The 19,359-nt window shown below is 37.2% G+C and overlaps 1 protein-coding gene across 7 annotated transcripts in view; it reads right to left on the minus strand.

Moving 5' to 3' along the window:
* Positions 1–19,359, minus strand: part of ECHDC1 (ethylmalonyl-CoA decarboxylase 1) — a 78,690-nt gene that overhangs the window by 24,111 nt on the left and 35,220 nt on the right. For all 7 annotated transcript variants that reach the window (XM_070559377.1, XM_070559375.1, XM_008544622.2 and 4 more), the window contains 2 exons: positions 12,347–12,568; positions 10,976–11,118 (listed from right to left, as the gene is read on the minus strand). In XM_070559377.1, coding sequence (XP_070415478.1) covers positions 10,976–11,118; positions 12,347–12,566 — 363 coding nt within the window. In that variant the 5' untranslated portion in view covers positions 12,567–12,568. The remainder of the gene's footprint in view (positions 1–10,975; positions 11,119–12,346; positions 12,569–19,359) is intronic.

The raw sequence follows: 19,359 nt of genomic DNA on the forward strand, positions 1-19,359 counted from the left end.
ATTGACTAGCCCATTTGACTTTGGGCAAGATACTTCCCTCTATATGCCTCAGGATCTTCACATGTAAAATGGTGCTAATAATAGTACCTACCTCAGTAGGGGAGTTAGTAATGATTAAATAACTTATGACAGGTAAAGAGCTTAGAAGAGGGTCTGGGCATATAGGAGAACAAAAATGTTATCTAACTTGTTATTGTTAACATCAGTGATAGCACTGGCAATCACATAACAAGTATGTCTTGGCCTTAAGTGTACCATAAAGTAGAGATCACATTGTGCTAGCCAACATGACCTAAGGAGAAGAAAGATTTAATTTATTACATTTGTCCCCCAAAGCCAGTGAGCCAACAATGGTTATACTCTCAGGCCTCTTACTGGGCTGAAGGAAGAAAATAAGTCAATTAGATAAACTCCTACCTGTGATAGAATGAGTTGAGGGAAAGGGACCAATGAAAAGCTGGACCTGCTCTGACAGCTAAAAGCTGGAAGCTAGGAAGTACTTAAAAAAAAAAAAAGGTTTTGAGAGCTGTTGCAGATGGTGATATTTTCGTCCGATCTGGATGATACTCTGACACCTAACCCTACTCCTCCAGCTCTTCCCAGTATAACAAAGATGAGAAGCACAATATTCAGCCTAAGTGCCAAAAGAACTATTAACAACATATTTCCTCTAAGCCTCATGTATCCTGAGTGGAAAAATGCCCAGCTTGTAAAATATCTTATCCTAGAACATAAGTGAGCTCTCTGTTTCCCTAAGTGCTTGTTGTATGGATTTATTACTTTGCTCAAATTACATGGAAGGGTTTAGAGAAAATTAAAATAGCTTATTTATAAATTATTGACTAAAATGGAACTGTACAAGAGTAGTAGCAAAAGCAAAGAAGTGAGACAAGAACTTTGAGGTCACTGTAGAAATTTAAGCAACACAGAAAACAGGGTCAATAGATTGGCAGAAAAGTAACAAGGAAGGTCAGGAGGCAAAGGAGGATGTTATCTTCAAGCTATCAGATAAAGAGTATAAGGGTTTCTAAATGTCAGACTTTTCCTTGAGGCGTTATGCCTATTCATTGTAGAGTAAGCAGGTTTTTATTTCCCTATGTCTTGAAGCTTATTCTTAGATTTTGAGTTTGAAAAAATACTTTTTGCAGTCTACAGAACATCTGTGGCATCAAATCCAAATCTTATAACTGGGTTAATACTTACATTAGATTTTTTCCTATTTTGTTCTTTTTTCTGTCCCATAACCTTGCAGGGCTAATGCTTGTGTTATGCTAATCCATCTCCCTGCCTGACCTTCTCAACCAAGGACTGCCTAATAGGGAGCTCCTTTACTGCTCATTAAACAAAGAATACCAAAATGAAACCAACTTCTTGAGAGACCAGGTAGATTAAAAAAAAAAAGTGGAATGATAAATATAATCAAATATTGATGGTTGTTGATGCTCTTATGAGTACATGAGGGTTTCATTGTATTAGCCACTCTACTTTTGTTTATATTTGGTAATTTTCATTAATAAAATATCTTAAAATTTTGAAAAAATACAAGGGCAAAAACATCAACATAAATATCTTTTTTAAACAAAATCAATTTAATAATTTCTTTCAAGTATCTTATTATAATTAGCAGGGAATGTAATCCAATTACTAAAATCATTATCTATTCTAGTTATCTCATCATCCTCAGAAAAGCAAATTCACCAAATAAGCAGACACTAGTGAGGCATCTGCAACCAGAAAGAGTAACTATATTAGATAAGAAGAGCCTCACTGAGAGAAAGGCTCTTTATAACTTGAAGTCACGTTAAGGGTCTCACAGTATCTCAGCTGTGATGGGCAGATGCATTCACACCTGCAGCTGCAACTCAAACAGGTATGAAGCTCAGAAGACTTGAGCCCACTTGTTAAATCTCAGTTTTACACATACAGTAGTCCCCCCTCATCTGTGGTTTCGTTTTCCGTGGAACCATAGTTCAAAAATATTAAATGGAAAATTCCAGAAATAAACAATTATGGAAGTTTTTAAATCACCCCCTGTTCTGAGTAGCAGGATAAAATCTCGAACAATTGTGATCCGTCTGCTCAGAACATGAATCATTCTTTTGGCCAGTGTATTCATGCTGTATATGCTACCTGCCCATTAGTCACTTAGTAACCATCTTGGTTATCAGTATATTGTTACAGTATATATACTGTTATAACTGTTATAATCATTCTATTTTATTATTAGTTACTGTTGTTAACCTCATACTGTGCCTAGTTTATAAATTAAACTTTATCAAAGATATGTATGTTTAGGAAAAAACAGAGTATATATAGGGTTCCATATTCAGTACTATTCAGGTATCCCCTGGGAGTCTTAGAACATCTCCCCAGTGAATAAGAGGGGACTACTGTATTTAACAGTTATTTCTCAGGCATATAAAAATATAGACAGTATGAGAAATGGTAATAGTTATCAGGAACTTTATAGTTTTTGTTAATTTTAAAATCAACATGTGACAAAGTACTTTATACATATTACTATGTTTCTTAATATTATCCACAAAGAGAATTTTACTCAAATTGCTTATTTCAATGCTATAAATTTTTTATACTAGGACTAGGGAAATTTCATAAATGTAGAACAAAGGATCCATCTACCTAGGAAAATGCTTTAAGTAAAATAAGTTATTTTAAGTACCAATCTGGGTTCTAAGCATACACATTGCAGAGCTGAATCATAATTCCAGATTTTCTTTTGTTGAGGAAGATTAGCCCTGAGCTAACATCTGCTGCCAATCCTCCTCTTTTTGCTGAGGAAGACTGGCCTTGAGCTAACATCGTGCCCATCTTCCTCTACTTTGTATGTGGGATGCCTGCCACAGCATGGCTTGACAAGTGGTGCATATGTCTCCACCCAGGATCCAAACTGCCAAATCCCGGGCCACCAAGGCAGTGCCCCGCTTCAGTGTACCCGGGCACCTTCAGTTCCCCGGGCACCATGCCACCGGGCTGGCCCCATAATTCCAGATTTTCTTGATGAGACTGGCAGAAGTGTACAACTGTAAGTGATGGGCACCTGCAATGCTATTTAAGCACTGGGGCCACATGATCCTAGTTCTCAGCTGTTGATCAAAAGTCAATCTTATTTTACCGCAGGCATTCAAAAGAGATTACACAGACAACGTCTATACTAAAAAGAATAAACTTCATTAAGTGATCCCTTATCTGAAGTCTGAATAAAAACTACATATGCATTCCTACATGACTTACATCAGACTCGCAATATATACACAAAACAATTAGCATGTTTCCACTTTTAGCTTTTACATATATAGGAAAAAAAAATCCTGCATGATGTAAAAAGACAGAAACAACTTTCCAACAAGAGGAAAACAAAATAACCTTGGACCTTTTTAGGGATGTTTTCCTACCTGACTTATATCAGAACCACAATAATCTACTATATCATTCTATCTTTACAGTGACTTTTGTGAGCAAAATGAGGTGCCTAGTAACCCAATCATTCGAGAGATAAAAAATTATAATCAAGCGACTTGCAGGTCATATAATTGTTAGTAAAGCTTGGGCAGGAATCCATAGATATTCCAACATCCATCTTAACACTCTAACCATTCAGATGCATTACAAACTTAAGTCTAGTAGTGCCACAAATTATGGATGATTTCATGAATAATAATATTTATTAATATCAAGATCTTTGAAATAAAAATAACAGCTACCTTTTTCAGACACCAAGCTAGTAGGCACTTTATATACATTATTTTGAATCCTCACAATAGCTCTGTGAAATATATAATTCTCATTTATAGATTAGAAAAATAAGACACAGAAAAATTAACTAATTTGTCCAATCACTTAGCCAGAAAGAAGTGAAACCAGCATTCAAATCTAAGTCTATCCAAATTACCAAAAGAGAGCTCTTTTGGAGTGACATCAGAATCATGGCAGAGTGAGTTTTCCCAGCAATCTATCCCCTCCAACATACAAAGAAAAGGACATTCATACTCCAAGAGTGGACATCCAAACACAACATAAAAAACGTCAGAGAGACCCACGCAGCCATATGATGGAGGGCGGAGAGGCCAGAGCCCTCCTTGGGGGAGGTGGAACAGGGTAAGACAAACTTCACTATCCCCCTAAAGACTGCCATCTGGGACCACGGGAAGCCTCCAAGAGGGAAGGAACAGGGGAGGGGCTGTTCATTCACAGGAACGTGAAGGACCCCCAAAATCGATTGCAGCCTTGAGGGAAGCCCTCTAATGGGGCAAAAGCTTTTGCGAGGGGTGACCTTATCAAGCCAACATCCCAGGAGAGCACATAGCGAGAGCAGAGGGAGAAATCCATGAGAGCATGCAGGAGAAAACACCCCTCCCCCCACCTGCTCAGCACAGCTCCAGCCCCTGGGATCTCGGCTGAAGGCAGAGAGCTCAGAATATGTGGCTCTTTACCCCTACCCGGTGGCGATAGGTGGTAACTGTTACCAAATAACACTAGGATGCAAAAAAACAGAGCCACTCCCTCTAGCAATATCAAACATTATATTAGATCTCCAGGTCAGAGAGAAAATGACAAGTACCCGAAATCAGTCCTGAGGATGCAGAACTACGTAATCTAAATGACAAAGAATTCAAAATAGCTATCATCAAAAAACTCAATGAGGTAAAAGAGAATGTAGAGAAACAATTCAATGAGTTCAGGCGCTACTTCATGAAACAGACTGAAACTATAAAGAAGAATCAATCAGAAATATTAGAGATGAAAGACACAACGGAAGAAATAAAACAAAATATGGATTCCCTGAATGCTCGAGCAGACACCACAGAGGAGCATATCAGCATAACTGAAGATAGACATGTTGAAATCCTCTAGATAGAGGAGGAGAGACAATTAATAAGACTAAAAAGAAATGAAGAAAGTCTTTCAGAAATATCTGACTCAATTAGGAAATGCAACATAAGAATTATAGGTATTCAAGAAGGAAAAGAGGGGATGCAGTAGAAACCATGTTCAAAGAAATAATAGCAGAGAACTTCCCAAACCTAGGGAAGATGGAACTCCATGTGAAAGGGGCTGCCAGATATCCTAAACATGTCAATGTAAAAAGACCTACCACGAGGCATATAGTAGTGAAACTCGCAAAAGTGAATGACAAAGAAAGAATACCAAGGGCAGCAAGGCAAAAGAAAATAACCTACAAAGGAACCTCTTTCAGGCTTTCAGTGGATTTCTCTGCAGAAACCTCACAGGCTAGGAGAGACTGGAATGACATATCCAAATCTTTGAAGGACAAATACTTTCAGCCAAGAATACCCTACCCAGTGAAAATATCCTTCACATATGATGGAGAAATAAAAACTTTCCCAAACATAAGCTAAGAGAGTTCATAGCCACAAGACCGCCCCCCCGCCCCCACAAGAAATCCTCAAGAAGGCTCTCATACCTGTAACTCTGTGTTACAAAGCACAGAGTAAAGAGATAAATAGGTAGACAGAATCAGAGCAGGACAGCAAATACTCAAGTATATCATTAAAGACAAAGGGAAAGAAAACACCAAAAACAAAGATAATCATCATGTTAACCACAAACTCACAACACAAGATGGAATAAGATGTGAAAAAAAAAGCTTAGAAGGGAAAGAGGAAAGGGACTGAATCGGTTTAGTCTAAGAAAATAGGCCATCAAAAAAGGGACTATCTTAGCCACGAGATTTTGAATACAAACCTCAGGGTAACCACTAAATGAAAAAGCAGAGCAGAGACACAAACAATAAATGAGAAAACAAACAAACACAACATAAAAACTACATAACTTGATTGGTAGACCAAAATACAGAGGACGAGAAACAAAGGAAATCCAGGAGAACCAGAAAATGAGTGATAAAAGGGCAGCAGTAAGCCTTCACATATCGATAATCACCCTAAACTGTAATGGATTGAATTTTTCAATAAAAAGACACACAGTGGCGATATGGATTAAAGAACAAGACCCAACAATATGCTGCCTCCAGAAAACATATTTCAGCTGCAATGAGAAACACAGGCTCAGAGTGAAGGGACAGAAGATGATACTCCAAGCTAATGGCAAACAAAAGAAAGCAGGTATTGCAATCGTTATATCAGACAAAGTAGACTTCAAGATAAGACAGGTAAAGAGAGACAAAGAGGGGCAGTATATAATGATCAAAGGGACATTCCATCAAGAAGAAATAACACATAAATATCTATGCACCCAACACAGAAGCACCTAAGTATATAAAGCAACTGTCAACAAGCCTAAAAGAAGACGTTAATAATAACACTATAATAGCAGGGGAACTCAACACTCCATTCACATCAATGGATAGATCATCCAGACAGAAAATCAACAAGGAAACAGTGGAATTAAATGAAAAGCTAGACCAGTTGGACTTAGAAATATATACAACATTCCATCCAAAACAGCAGAATACACATTCTTCTCAAGTGTGCATGGAACATTCTCAAGGATAGACCATACGTTGGGAAACAAGGCAAGCCTCAACAAATTTAAGAAGATTGAAATAACAACAGGCATCTTTTCCAATCACAATGCTATAAAGCTAGAAATTAATTACAAGAGAAAAGCTGAGAAAGGGACAAAGACGTGGAGACTAAACAACATGCTATTGAACAAGCAATGGATCACTGAAGAAATTAAAGGAGAAATCAAAAAATATCTGGAGACAAATGAAAATGAAAACATACCATACCAACTCATCTCGGATGCAGCAAAAGCGGTAGTAAGAGGGGAATTCATCACAATACAGGCTCAACTTCACAAACAAGAAAAATCCCAAATAAGCAATCTCAAACTACACCTAACTGAATTAGAAAAAGAAGAACAAATAAAGCCCAAAGTCAGCAAAAGAAGAGAAGTAATAAAAATCAGAGCAGAACTAAATGCCACTGAAACAAAAAAGGCAGTAGAAAGGATCAATGAAACAAAGAGCTGGTTCTTTGAGAAGAAAAAATTGACAAACCCCTAGCCAGACTTACAAAGAAAAAAAGAGAGAAAGCTCAGATAAATAAAATTAGAAATGAAAGAGGAGAAATAGCAATGAATACTACAGAAATACCATGGATTATAAGAGAACACTATGAAAAACTATATGCCAATAAAATGGACAATCTATAGGAAATGGATAAATTCTTAGACTCTTACAACCTCCCAAAGCTGAATCAAGAAGAAATAGAGAATCTGAATAGACCAATCACAAGTACAGAGATTGAAACAGTAATCAAAAGTATCCCAAAGAATAAAAGCTGAGGACCACACAGCTTCCCTGGGGAATTCTACCAAACTTTCAGAGAGGATTTAATACCTATCCTTCTCAAGCTACTCCAAAAAATTAGGGAAGATGGCATGCTTCCTAACACATTCTATGAGGACATCACTCTGATACGAAAGCCTGACAAGGACAAGACGAAAAAGGAAAACTACAGGCCAATATTGTTGATGAACATAGATGCAAAAACCCTCAACAAAATATTGGCACCCCCAATTCAGCAATACATCAAAAAGATCATCCATCTTGATCAAGTGGGATTTATACCAGGGACACGGGGATGGTTCAACATCCACAAATCAATCAACGTGATACACCACATTAATAAAATGAGGAATAAAAACCACATGATCATCTCAATTGTTGCAGAGGAAGTATTTGACAAGATCCAACAGCCATTTATAATAAAAACTCTTAACAAAATGGGGATATAAGGAAATTATCTCAACATACTAAAGGCCATATATGACAAACCCACAGCCAACATCATAGTCAATGGGGAAAAACTGAAAGCCATCTTTCTGAGAACAGGAACAAGACAAGGATGCCCACTGTCACTACTCTTATTCAACAAAGTACTGGAGGTTTTGGCCAGAGCAATTAGGCAAGAGAAAGGAATAAAGGGAATCCAAATAGCGAGTGAAGAAGTGAAACTCTCACTGTTTGCAGACGACATGATCTTATATGTAGAAAACCTAAAGAATCCATTGGAAAACTATTAGAAATAATTAACAATTACAGTAAAGTAAAAATCAACTCACAAAAATCAGTTGTATTGCTGTACTCTAATAACGAACTTACAGAAAGAGAACTCAAGAATACAACTCCACTTACAATCGTAACTAAAAGAACCGAGTAGCTAGGAATAAATTTAACCAAGGAGGTGATGGCTTTATACAATGAAAACTGTAAGACATTATTGAAAGAGATAATGACATAAAGAGATGGAAAGAGATTCCATGCACATGGATTGGAAGAGTAAACATAGTTAAAATGCCCATACTACCCAAAGCAATGTACAGATTCAATGTCATCCTGATCAGAATCCCAATGACATTCTTCACAGAAATAGAGCAAAGACCCTGAATTGCTAAAGCAATCCTGAGAAAAAAGAACAAAGCTGGAGGCATCACAATCCCTGACTTCAAAACGTACTACAAAGCCACAGTGATCAAAACAGCATGGTATTGGTACAAAAACAGACACACAGAGCAATGGAACAGAACTTAAAGCCCAGAAATAAAACCACACATATACAGACAGCTAATCTTTGACAAAGGTGCCAAGACCATACAATGGAGAAAAAAATAGTCTCTTCAATAAATGGTGTTGGGAAATCTGGACAGCCACATGCGAAAGAATGAAAGTAGACGATTGTCTCATGCCATACACAAAAATAAACTCAAAATGGATCCAAGACTTGAAGATAAGTCCTGAAACCATAAAATTCCTGGAAGATAGTATAGGCAGTACACTCTTTCACAACAAACTTAAAAGGATCTTTTTGAACACCATGTCCTCTTAGACAAGGGAAACAAAAGAAAAAATAAACAAGTGGGACTTCATCAGACTAAAGAGATTCTGCAAGCCAAAAGAAACCAGGATCAAAACCAAAAGACAACCCACCAATTGGGAGAAAATTTTTGCAAATCATATATCCAAGAAGGGGTTAATCTCCTTAATATATAAGCAACTCACACAACTGAACAACAAAAAAACAAACAGCCCGATCAAAAAATGGGCAGAAGATAGGAACAGACATTTTTCCAAAGATATAGATGGCTAATAAACATACGAAAAGATGTTCAACATCACTAACCATCAGGGAAATGCAAATCAAAACTACATTAAGATACCACCTTACACCTGTTAAAATGGCTATAATCACTAAGACTAAAAATAACAAATGTTGGAGAAGGTGTGGAGAAAAGGGAACCCTCATACACTGCTAGTGGGAATGCAAACTGGTGCAGCCACTATGGAAAACAGTAGAGAGATTCCTCAAAAAACTAAAAATAGAACTACCATATGACTCAGCTATACCACTACTGGGTATCTACCCAAACAACTTGAAATCAACAATCCAAAGTAACATATGCACCTCTGTGTTCACTGCAGCACTATCCACAATAGCCAAGACATGGAAACAATCCAAGTTCCCATCAACCAATGATTGGATAAGGAAGATGTGGTTATATATATATATATATATATATATATATATACACACAAGGGAATACTACTCAGCCATAAAAAAGACAAAATCATCCCATTTGCAACAACATGGATTAACCTGGAGGGTATTATGCTAAGTAAAATAAGCCAGACTGAGAAAGACAAACACCAGATGATTTCACTTATATGTGGGATATAAACAAGCACATGGACAAAGAAAACAGTTCAGTGGTTACCAGGGGAAGGGGGTGGGGGTGGATACCACGGGTGAAGCGGACCACTTATGTGGTGTCAGACAAGCAATAATGTACAACTGAAATTTCACAATGATGTAAACTATTTTGAACTCAAATAAACAAAAGAGAGAGCTCTTTCCTCACATATTTATGCAAATAGAGATCATATACTACATAGAGTGGTATGAGAGTTGTGGAAACCTTTAAAACATTACCTACATACAGCCCACATCCATAATTAAATGGCAACAAATACTTACATTTTTTTCCTTTTTCTTTTCATTTCTCTTTCTTTTTTTTTTTTTTTATCTAGGGGATGTGGGTGGAGGGCTGAATTCAAGAATGAACAGGCTTCTTGGAGGACTGATAAGGGAAGATGGTTAGGATTCTTTTTCTATCAGGGTATTCCAAAGGCAAATTTTTAAACTGTTACCATTTGTTGAGTCTACTATGTGCCAAAGCTATGCTAGGTAATTAATATATATACCTGAAGAGGTTCAGAGTGAGCCTTCCCAAAATGTACCACTTTGGCATGTGGACTATTTTGAGCTGAAGGCAATCAAGACCCAGCAGACTCAAGAAAAACTTTTACCTCTCCCCTAAACCTAAAAGAATTTAGATGCGGACCTGTTCCAGAAAGCAAGCTACTACCAGAAATGACTTATCTGAATGACCTATCTGTACAGCAGGACAAACATCTAATTACCAAACATCTGCTCTTCTTATTGTCCTGAGAGGCCCCAGGCCCCCATCCCATTCCTTAGCTCAGGATAGCATACAAACCTCAATTGCCTGACTTGTCCTTGGGTCTTATGTTCTTATGGGGCCCCCATACATATGTAATTAAATTTTTTTTCTTACGTTAATCTGTCTTATGTCAATCTGATTATTAAAACAGCCAAGGAACCTAGAAGGGAAGAGAGGAAAATTTTTCCTCTCCTACATACCTCACGTAAAGTTCCTTATCATGAGATGCTAAGGGGCTTCCACTTAAAAGAATTCAAACTCTTGCTGGTTTTAATAACGGACTTTGGTTACTGCTCATCTTCCTGTCCTTCCTTTTTTTTTTTCCTCCAGTACTTCATACCATTGCAACCTAATCCTTAATTTACGAAGCAAAACAAAAACTCTGATCCTTGAAAAGCTATTAGAGTAGCTGTCATCATAATAACCACATAAGTAAAATATAATAATCTCAGCCGTAGATGTCTGATAAACATGCAGAACCTAGTGCCTAATTAATTCATACAATACTTGCCTCTGGAGTTCCTAGTGCTTTCACAGCATTCAGATCAGATCCTGAGGAGAAAGTACTTTTTGCCCCACGGACAATGAGACCTTTCCCCTCTGTCCAACTTTCCAGTTCAATCACTCTTTCCAGAAGTTGTAGCATCATAACACCTGCCAGAGAGGGGAAGGGATTCACAAACACATAAAATATTGGAAAAAAGAGAAATAATTTAGAAACCATCAGGCATCAAACAGAACTCTTAGGTCATGCATTTTACAAATATATACTGAATGTCTATCAAACGCCTGTTGTGTTGGTACCATGGCACATACACAAAAGAAGTATACATGACAGCCCCCGCTTTAAAAGTTTACAATTTGTTAGTGATCTCTCTCTACCTATCCATCTTAATTAAGAAATCACACAAAAATATGGTTCGGCATGGGGCTGGCCCCTTGGCCGAGTGGTTAAGTTCGCGCGCTCCGCTGCAGGCGGCCCAGTGTTTCGTCGGTTCGAATCCTGGGCGCGGACATGGCACTGCTCGTCAGACCACGCTGAGGCAGCGTCCCACATGCCACAACTAGAGGAACCCACAACGAAGAATACACAACTATGTACCGGGGGCTTTGGGGAGAAAAAGGAAAAAAAAATAAAATCTTTAAAAAAAAAAAAAAAAAAAAAAAAAAAAAAATATGGTTCGGCAGAAAAATGAGAATATATCATACATGTCCTAGGGATAGGAAGATTAGAATGAATAATATGGGATATGGTGGTATGAAAAAATTATTCCTTAGGGTAAAAAGGAAATACAGACCTGACTTTACAGCAGTACACATTAAGTGTCAAGTTGACAAGCTCAACAAGAGTTATAAAGTAAACAGTTCATAACAAGAGTTATGCCTACGTTCCTAACTCAAATATAGTATTGCCTACCAGAAGACTGATTATTGGAATTACATGGTTAATGTATTAATGACAGTCGTATTTCAATTCACAGAAAAAAAATTTAAGCTAAATAATTTTCATTTATAGGCTTTTCTTCTTCATTTTTAAAAATCTTTGAAATGTCCCCCCACTTGTCTCCCAGTGACATTAGCTGAACGCAAATCAAGTTATTAAGCAGTTAATAAATTTCAATGAAAAATATTATCAAGATTAATTTGACATTTATCTTTTTATCAACACCTGTATTCATGGGTTTTTAAAAAACATTAAACTATCCACAAATAGTAAGAAATGTTCCTGCTTCACGGGATAGTTTTGTTTTCGTGTGTGTATGTGTTCTACAAAGAGTACCATGACTTCCACAAATTTTATCACAAGAGTAAAGATAAAAATCATATGATAGCAGGTTAGATTTAGGTTATTCTTTAACTAGCAAAAGAAACATCTCTATACCTGAGAAGGCATTCATTTTACTTGGATTGTTCAGAGTAAGAATGCCAATGCCACTGTCTTCCCTCTGAAGGTCAACAGATCCACCGGGAAACTGCTGAAGCTTTTTTTTAACAACTTCTTCATGGAAGCCATGAGATGTATCATAAAGTGACACTCCGGTTTTATGCAGCAATTTTGTTCTTATAGACATAGACGATGTCTTCAAAAGACTTCTTGCCATTTCTGGAAAAGAGAGATAAGTATGCAGTAGTACAGATGAACAAACATGTTTCTAATATTATATGTTAATGGGCTTTAGTGACAGATGTTTCTGTTTAATTGGGAGTACTTTCCCATTTCTGAAAGCACTCTTTGAGGAGAAGATTAGTATGAAATTCCTTCCTCTTTCTGCCCCTCTCAAACCAAATAATTCACAAAGTATACCATTTCAGTATATCATGGAGAGATGATCACATAGGTACAGTGCATTTACTGGGATCCAACACACTAGAAGGTTTAGAAAAATGTCGCTGTTCTGTATTTAGCACCCTCTCCTGCCTCCAGGTAGTCTTTCTCGTGACAGTAGTTCTTCCTCCAACTCTTTTAACTTTTCCAAAACCTAAGAATAAATTCAGTCAAAAAGTCCCCTTGGAAACAGTCTCAATGCAGAAATGCTACAGGAGTAATCCCACACTCTAACAGAAATTTTATTCTTGGTATCCTTACCTCATGCAATGCTTTTATAGAAAAAGCTAGAAGGGGTCTGGAGGAAAATGGGGAAAGAAACAGGAATGTGTATGTGAGGTTTCTGTGTTCCCTGGGGTGTGTCACTCTTCTCTTCTCACTCCTGGGTAATCTCATCTCTGCCCATAGGCTTTTCCGCTCTATGTAAGCATTTTTGTTAATGTAACATAATGTATGTTAAAACATACATTCAGAAAAGTATACAAATCATACATTGCAGCTCAATGAATTTTCACAAAGGGAACTATTCAAGTAAATAGCACCCAGATCAAGAAACAGAACACGAACCTCATAAAGTCCACTGTGTCACCTTTGGTCATGATTCCAAATAAGGAAAGCAACTATTTTGACTTCTGAAACCCAAGATTAGTTTGCTAGCTTTTGAACTTTACATAAATTGAGTCATACAGTATCTTTTCTTCTGTGTCTGGTTTCAACTATGTTTCTGCCATCCAATACTGTTATTATGCGTAATTCGAGTCTAAATAGTCCATTCTTCTCATTGTTGTATTTTATTATATGAATATACCACAATTTACCTATTCTAATGCAAACGGATATTTGGGTTGTTTCCAGTTTTGGGCATTACAAATAGAGTCGCTGCAAACATTTTAGTATGTGTCTTTTGGCTCAATATCTATGCATTTCTGTTGGCTATATATCTAGAAATCAAATTACTGGGTTGGGCAGCAACCAGCTTATACTGATTGTTACACATTGAAGACTTTTGAAAGTTGGGTTTTTAAACCACTGATAGCTTGAAATTGACCACGGTGGGAGTATCAGCAACTCTACATACCAATCTCTTTCTCTCTCACACACACACACACCAAGCCAGTTTCCCAGTACACCAATGGTCATAATAATTGCATCTGTTCATTTGTTCAACTTTAAAAGATACTGCCAAAGAGTTTTCCAAAACAGTTGTACAAATATAAATGGGTACTTCCACAGCTAGTGAATGTTCCAGTTCCTCCACAACCTTATTATCACTTGCTAATGTCTTTCCTTTTTCTTTCCATTTTAGGCTTCTAGAGAGTGGTATGTCATTGTGGTTTCACTTTACATTCCTATGATGTCTGATGAAGTCACTCCATTTTCATATACTTATCAGTCATTTGCATTTCATCTTCTGTAAAGTGACTGTTTAAGCTTTATGCCCTTCTTTTTCCTATTCACCTTTTTATTATTGACTTTAGAATTTTTGTTTGCCTACAGCTTTTACTAAAACCCACAAGACACCAAATCCCACATTTCCATCTCCAGTTGAGACCTTATGCTTGTGTACTCCTAACAAACAGATATGTACTGCTGGGAGCTGTGGCTACATCATTTGATTGGCTGTTTGACAGGGTCCAGCCGATTAACGTCGAGGGGTGCAGGGTCACCCTTTGGTGAAGAATAACTGGCCAGCCCCTCACATAGTTCTGAAACCTATGCTACTTCTAATTGCCCTTCATTCCTTTTCCTTTCTTAACCTCCAGTTTTCACGCCTTTGGGTGGCTGCTTGGGAGGCACTACCTCCTGGGAAAATTAGATAAAGTAAGAGAATGTGACCACCTGCAGGTAACTTTCAAGACATTTTTCGGTTAATTATTGGAGGAGCACACAGTCCCATTTGAGACAAGCAGAAAGGAATCCTGCCCAGATAAGATGTCGAATTAGGTTTATGGCCTCCATCTGGTTAATGTTTCCTTCTCCCTCCAGTTCTTTGTCTAAATATATATGCATCGTCCTTCTAAGTTTGCTGGTTAATCGGATGATCAAGAAGTATCTATATATTATTCTTGACCTTCTGCTTTCTGTTAAAATGTTATAGAGGTTTTCTCCTAAAAGCAATAAATAATAAATAATTGATGAGTAGAAGGGCCGAGGGGTGCAGGGATGCCCCTCGGTAAAGAATGGCCGGCCGACACCCCTGATATTTTCTGAATTATATGTATGCTTTCTAGCAAGGTTATGTCTATACTTATTTCTGTTTTTTATTCTTGAAGATATATAGTTTAGCTTAGCTTTTCAGCCCTTTACTTTACTAACAAAATGATACTTTCTCCGGCAGTGTGCTTAAGGGACTGTTAGCTCCAGAATCTAAAAGACAAAGGAATGCTTTCACCCCGTAAAGGGCGCGAAAATGTAAAGATGTTTAACTGCCCGCTGAGAATGCAGATAGCCCTGGGGATAAGACACCCTGGAGTCGCCTTTTGTTCCCATTAACCACCTACACTAATGGCGTAAATGATTGAGGGAGGCAGGGATGGCTCCACCAGGATGTAACCAGAGGGACTGCTGTCCTGTCCGGAGGCCTGGACCTTCTCTCTTTGATTTAACTTTACCATGAATTACAACAGATGCCTAGGTACCTATCTCCTTTAGCTTAGAGACAACAAACACTAGTTAATTGTGGAGAAGACTACCATTAACCTTATGCTCTATAAAATAGAATGCTAATAAATATTCTTGTGCTCGTTTTTTACTTTCTTATCTCTCTGAGAATATTTGTAGAACTATTTCTGTACTAATCCTGAAAAATATATAAACGACACTTGTGCACAGTAAAGTCGGACTTGCTAACACCAACCCAAGTCTCACGTCCTCTTTATTTCCCCCTCCCCAGTTTTTCGCTGACGCCGTCTCTCCCGCGGGAACCTGGACTTTGCCGAGGCTGGACCCCGGCAATGTACTTCCTTACTCCTCACCTCTAGAGGTACCTACCACAGGCTGCTCAAAATCATTGTCTAAAGCTGAACTCATACTTTCCTAAAACCTGTTGCTCCTTCTTTATTCCTTCTGTTAACTAATTTATGGTATCACCAACCCCATAAGCCACAGCAGAAAACCTCCAGGCCAACCCAATCTCCCTTCCCTCCCATACCTTCCATATGCAACCTCCCTCTAAAACAGTCTCTTATCTTTCCCATCCTCTATTCTTTCTACTCTAATACAGGTCAAACCTCATTACATAACATCTAGACTAACACAATGGTCACCAATTAGTTTCACATTACTCCTTAAAATCAGAGCTATTTTGGTAATCCTAACAGTTCATTCCAAATTCAAGGTTTTTCAATAGCTTTCTACTGACAAAAGGATCACGTCTAATGCTCACTTTGATTTGGCCCTTACCTGTATCTCGAATCTCCTCTCTCGTGACGTCTCCACACACAATCTACAAAGGACACCAAACAAGCAGAGTCCCACAAATTTACTTTGCTATTTTATATTATTACCTTGCCCGATAATGTCTTTCCTTCCGTGTTGTCCTGGTAAATACTCAATCATCTTTAAAAATGAATTCCTAAGCTTCCTCTAAAAAGTGATTTCCTAAGCAGAGATGCTCACTCCCTTTACTTATCCCAACCCAGTATATTATTTATTGCATTTTAACACATTTCACACATCATTTTAATTTTATTTTTCATTTGTCTTTCTTATAGACAGGAAGCTTCCTGAGAGCAGTTCTTTGAGGTAGATACCCTCTGTCACTAAAGCCTAGCACAGTGCTCAACACACAAAAGGTACTTAATAAATGCTTAATGAAGAAAACGTAGGAAAGTAAAAATATAAAACATCAGTTAGCCAAATGGAATGCCACAATCTTGTTTCCTAGCTTTAGAAATCTCTCTAATATGTGAGTTATAAAATGGTATTAGAAAGAAATGGGGGACAGGGCATCACAAAGAAGGTTACAATATAATATCCCTCCCTTCCACTTTAAATTTAATTTAAATTGCTTCACCTTCAAGTGGCATTTTTGTTAAAATGTCTCAGCAGAGCCCTTGAAACTAAGTATCTGAAAATATTACACAGTTGAATGCAATTTCCTAAACAGATATACTTTAGGAACTAGGAAACAATATTTCAAAATTTCACCACTAAGGTGACTTACAAATACAATATTGAGGAGACAAAAAGGTTTCTTAAATCTCATCAAGGAGACTAAATAAAATGTAATTCATATTAGATAAACTGTAACCTAATATTCTGTAATATATGGTAGAGGATTTCACAACAAAGAAAGGCAGTAAGTGAGGTGTTTATTGTCTTAGAGAACCATATCCAAGAATAAGACCTTGATGCTATTTTTCCAAGAAAAAAGGTGTCCTAACTTGCTATCATAAGTGCTGCGATGGGGTCTGCTTTCAACTTCCATAACTTTATTCTGTCCTTACTATCAAACTCCTTATGGTCTTACTCTGTACTCCATAATTAACCTTCCTTCTTTCCTACTGGAAAAGACACTAATTAGTGAATATCAAGGCTGACAAACTGACATTTCTTCCACATTTTATGAGCTTAGTTTGGTTACCAGAAAATAATCCCTAGTATTTAGTCATTCATGGATGAAGGGATAACTTTTTTGAAGTTTTAATTCTGAAATGTCCTAAAATTATAAAACAAAAATAGAGAAAATAAAACAGATACCTGTCCCTCATTTATAACGGATGTTAACATTTTTCTAATATTCTCTTCAGCTCATTCTTTTTTTAAAAACTTCTCATTTCTGAAACTTTCCAACATTCACAAAAGTAGAGAGAATAGCACAGAGAATTTTCATTACCTAGCTGCAACAATAATCAACACTTTTGCAATCTCGTTTCATCTAATGACCATCTCACTTACAACATGTACAACCCACTTCTGCTTCCCCTGCGTATTTCAAAGAAAATTCACAGGACACCTTTTAAGTGTCTGAACAGACAAAGCTGAGATCCTAGACCAGTGGCCACCTAAGTAAGAAGCCCTCTGCAGCACTGCCTAAAAGACATTGAGAGCATCTTAACATAATAATTTCTTTGAACCCAGATGTTACTTATCCCACGAGTGGAGCTTAGCACTCTGGAACTTGGCCTGTAAGATCTGTTCTTAGAATCTCTCATCAATATTCAACTTGGACATACATCAGTCTGTATAACAGTTTTATTTCTAACAACTACTGGGGTTATTCCTAATGGGGTTAGGATTTCAAGAATCCTATCCAGAAACAAATTCTTTTAGGTGCTTATCAATTCATTCCTAAAACTGATGGGAAAAGAGGACTAAGAAAGAGGCTCTCTTTACTGTAGTTTAAGTTGAAGAAGATCCAGGCAATGTCTCCCCATTCTGGAATAAAAATGACTAGAAATTAAGAAGAAAATATACAGGCAAATGGAAAGGATGCCAAGTGCTCACATAGATGAGGAAAAGCAGACAAGTGTTTATTTATAACAGAACATGTTCACCCTTCTCTCTCTTTTCCTCCCCCACAAAAAGTCACCAGTTGCCTTATTGAGATTACCCATCAGTAAGGAATAGTAACAGCACTGGGGAACCACAGATGGATTGTGATTAATACTGGTCTGGGTCAAGGTGATAAACAGAGCTAAGCAACCAAGCAAGTAATCAAATGTAATACAAGTTGCAAAATAAAATATCTAAGTAGTTAAAGTTACCTTTAATCTCTTTGTGTGGTGCCAATTCCATACTCCTTTTCCAAAACTCATGGAGTATCCTTACTTGTACACCACTCTCTCATCGCCCATCCCCCATCAGTCCTAGCTATCAGATTAGAAAATGACAAATCAAGCTGATGGATTCTACGGTTTTAACTGGTTTTAAGGTATCTAAAGCCTCTTGAAGACCTAGAGTGCTAGAAGGAATGATTATCAAACATAATTATGCAACATGCCAGGACATCTCCAGTTAATTCAAGGGGCATTGCAAGATTTTTAACGTAAATTTCAAAATGAACAAAAGAATCCAATTAGAACATAGAAATGTATAATGACACAGTAAAGGCAGGATAAATTTAAATTATAGATGTTCCCACCCCCTAAATTAGTGCAATACAAGGTACTTTCTTGATACCACATAAAATTACTGGACAGATGGGAGAAGTACAGGATACTGTGAAATTAAAGAACAAGAGGCAATCTCTAAATATCAATAATTATTACCGTACACTAAATAATAAACTATTTTTTAAACAATTTTAAACGAACGATTCATTTGAAGTAAATAATTTTCCTACAAACATTATTGCATATTATTCCCCATGTTTAACTTATTCCTTTCCCTTGCATAGCCCCAGTTCTCAAAACTTAAGCATGGTTCAAAGACATAGGTCCTTGCTTTCCCAGGGGAGAGTAAAATTCTGTCGATGGAAAGGAAGCACTTCTGAAATTACGGTCTTTAGTCATCTAGCATCACTAGAAAATGAGCTATTCTGGTCAAATAAACTCTCTCTTTAACTGAAAGCATAACTGTCCTGGGCAAGGACAAATCCTTTTGTTGAAGCCTTTCTTTCTATCAAG

Source organism: Equus przewalskii, chromosome 9, assembly GCF_037783145.1.
Source record: "Equus przewalskii isolate Varuska chromosome 9, EquPr2, whole genome shotgun sequence".
In the NCBI taxonomy this organism is placed as follows: Eukaryota; Metazoa; Chordata; class Mammalia; order Perissodactyla; family Equidae; genus Equus; species Equus przewalskii.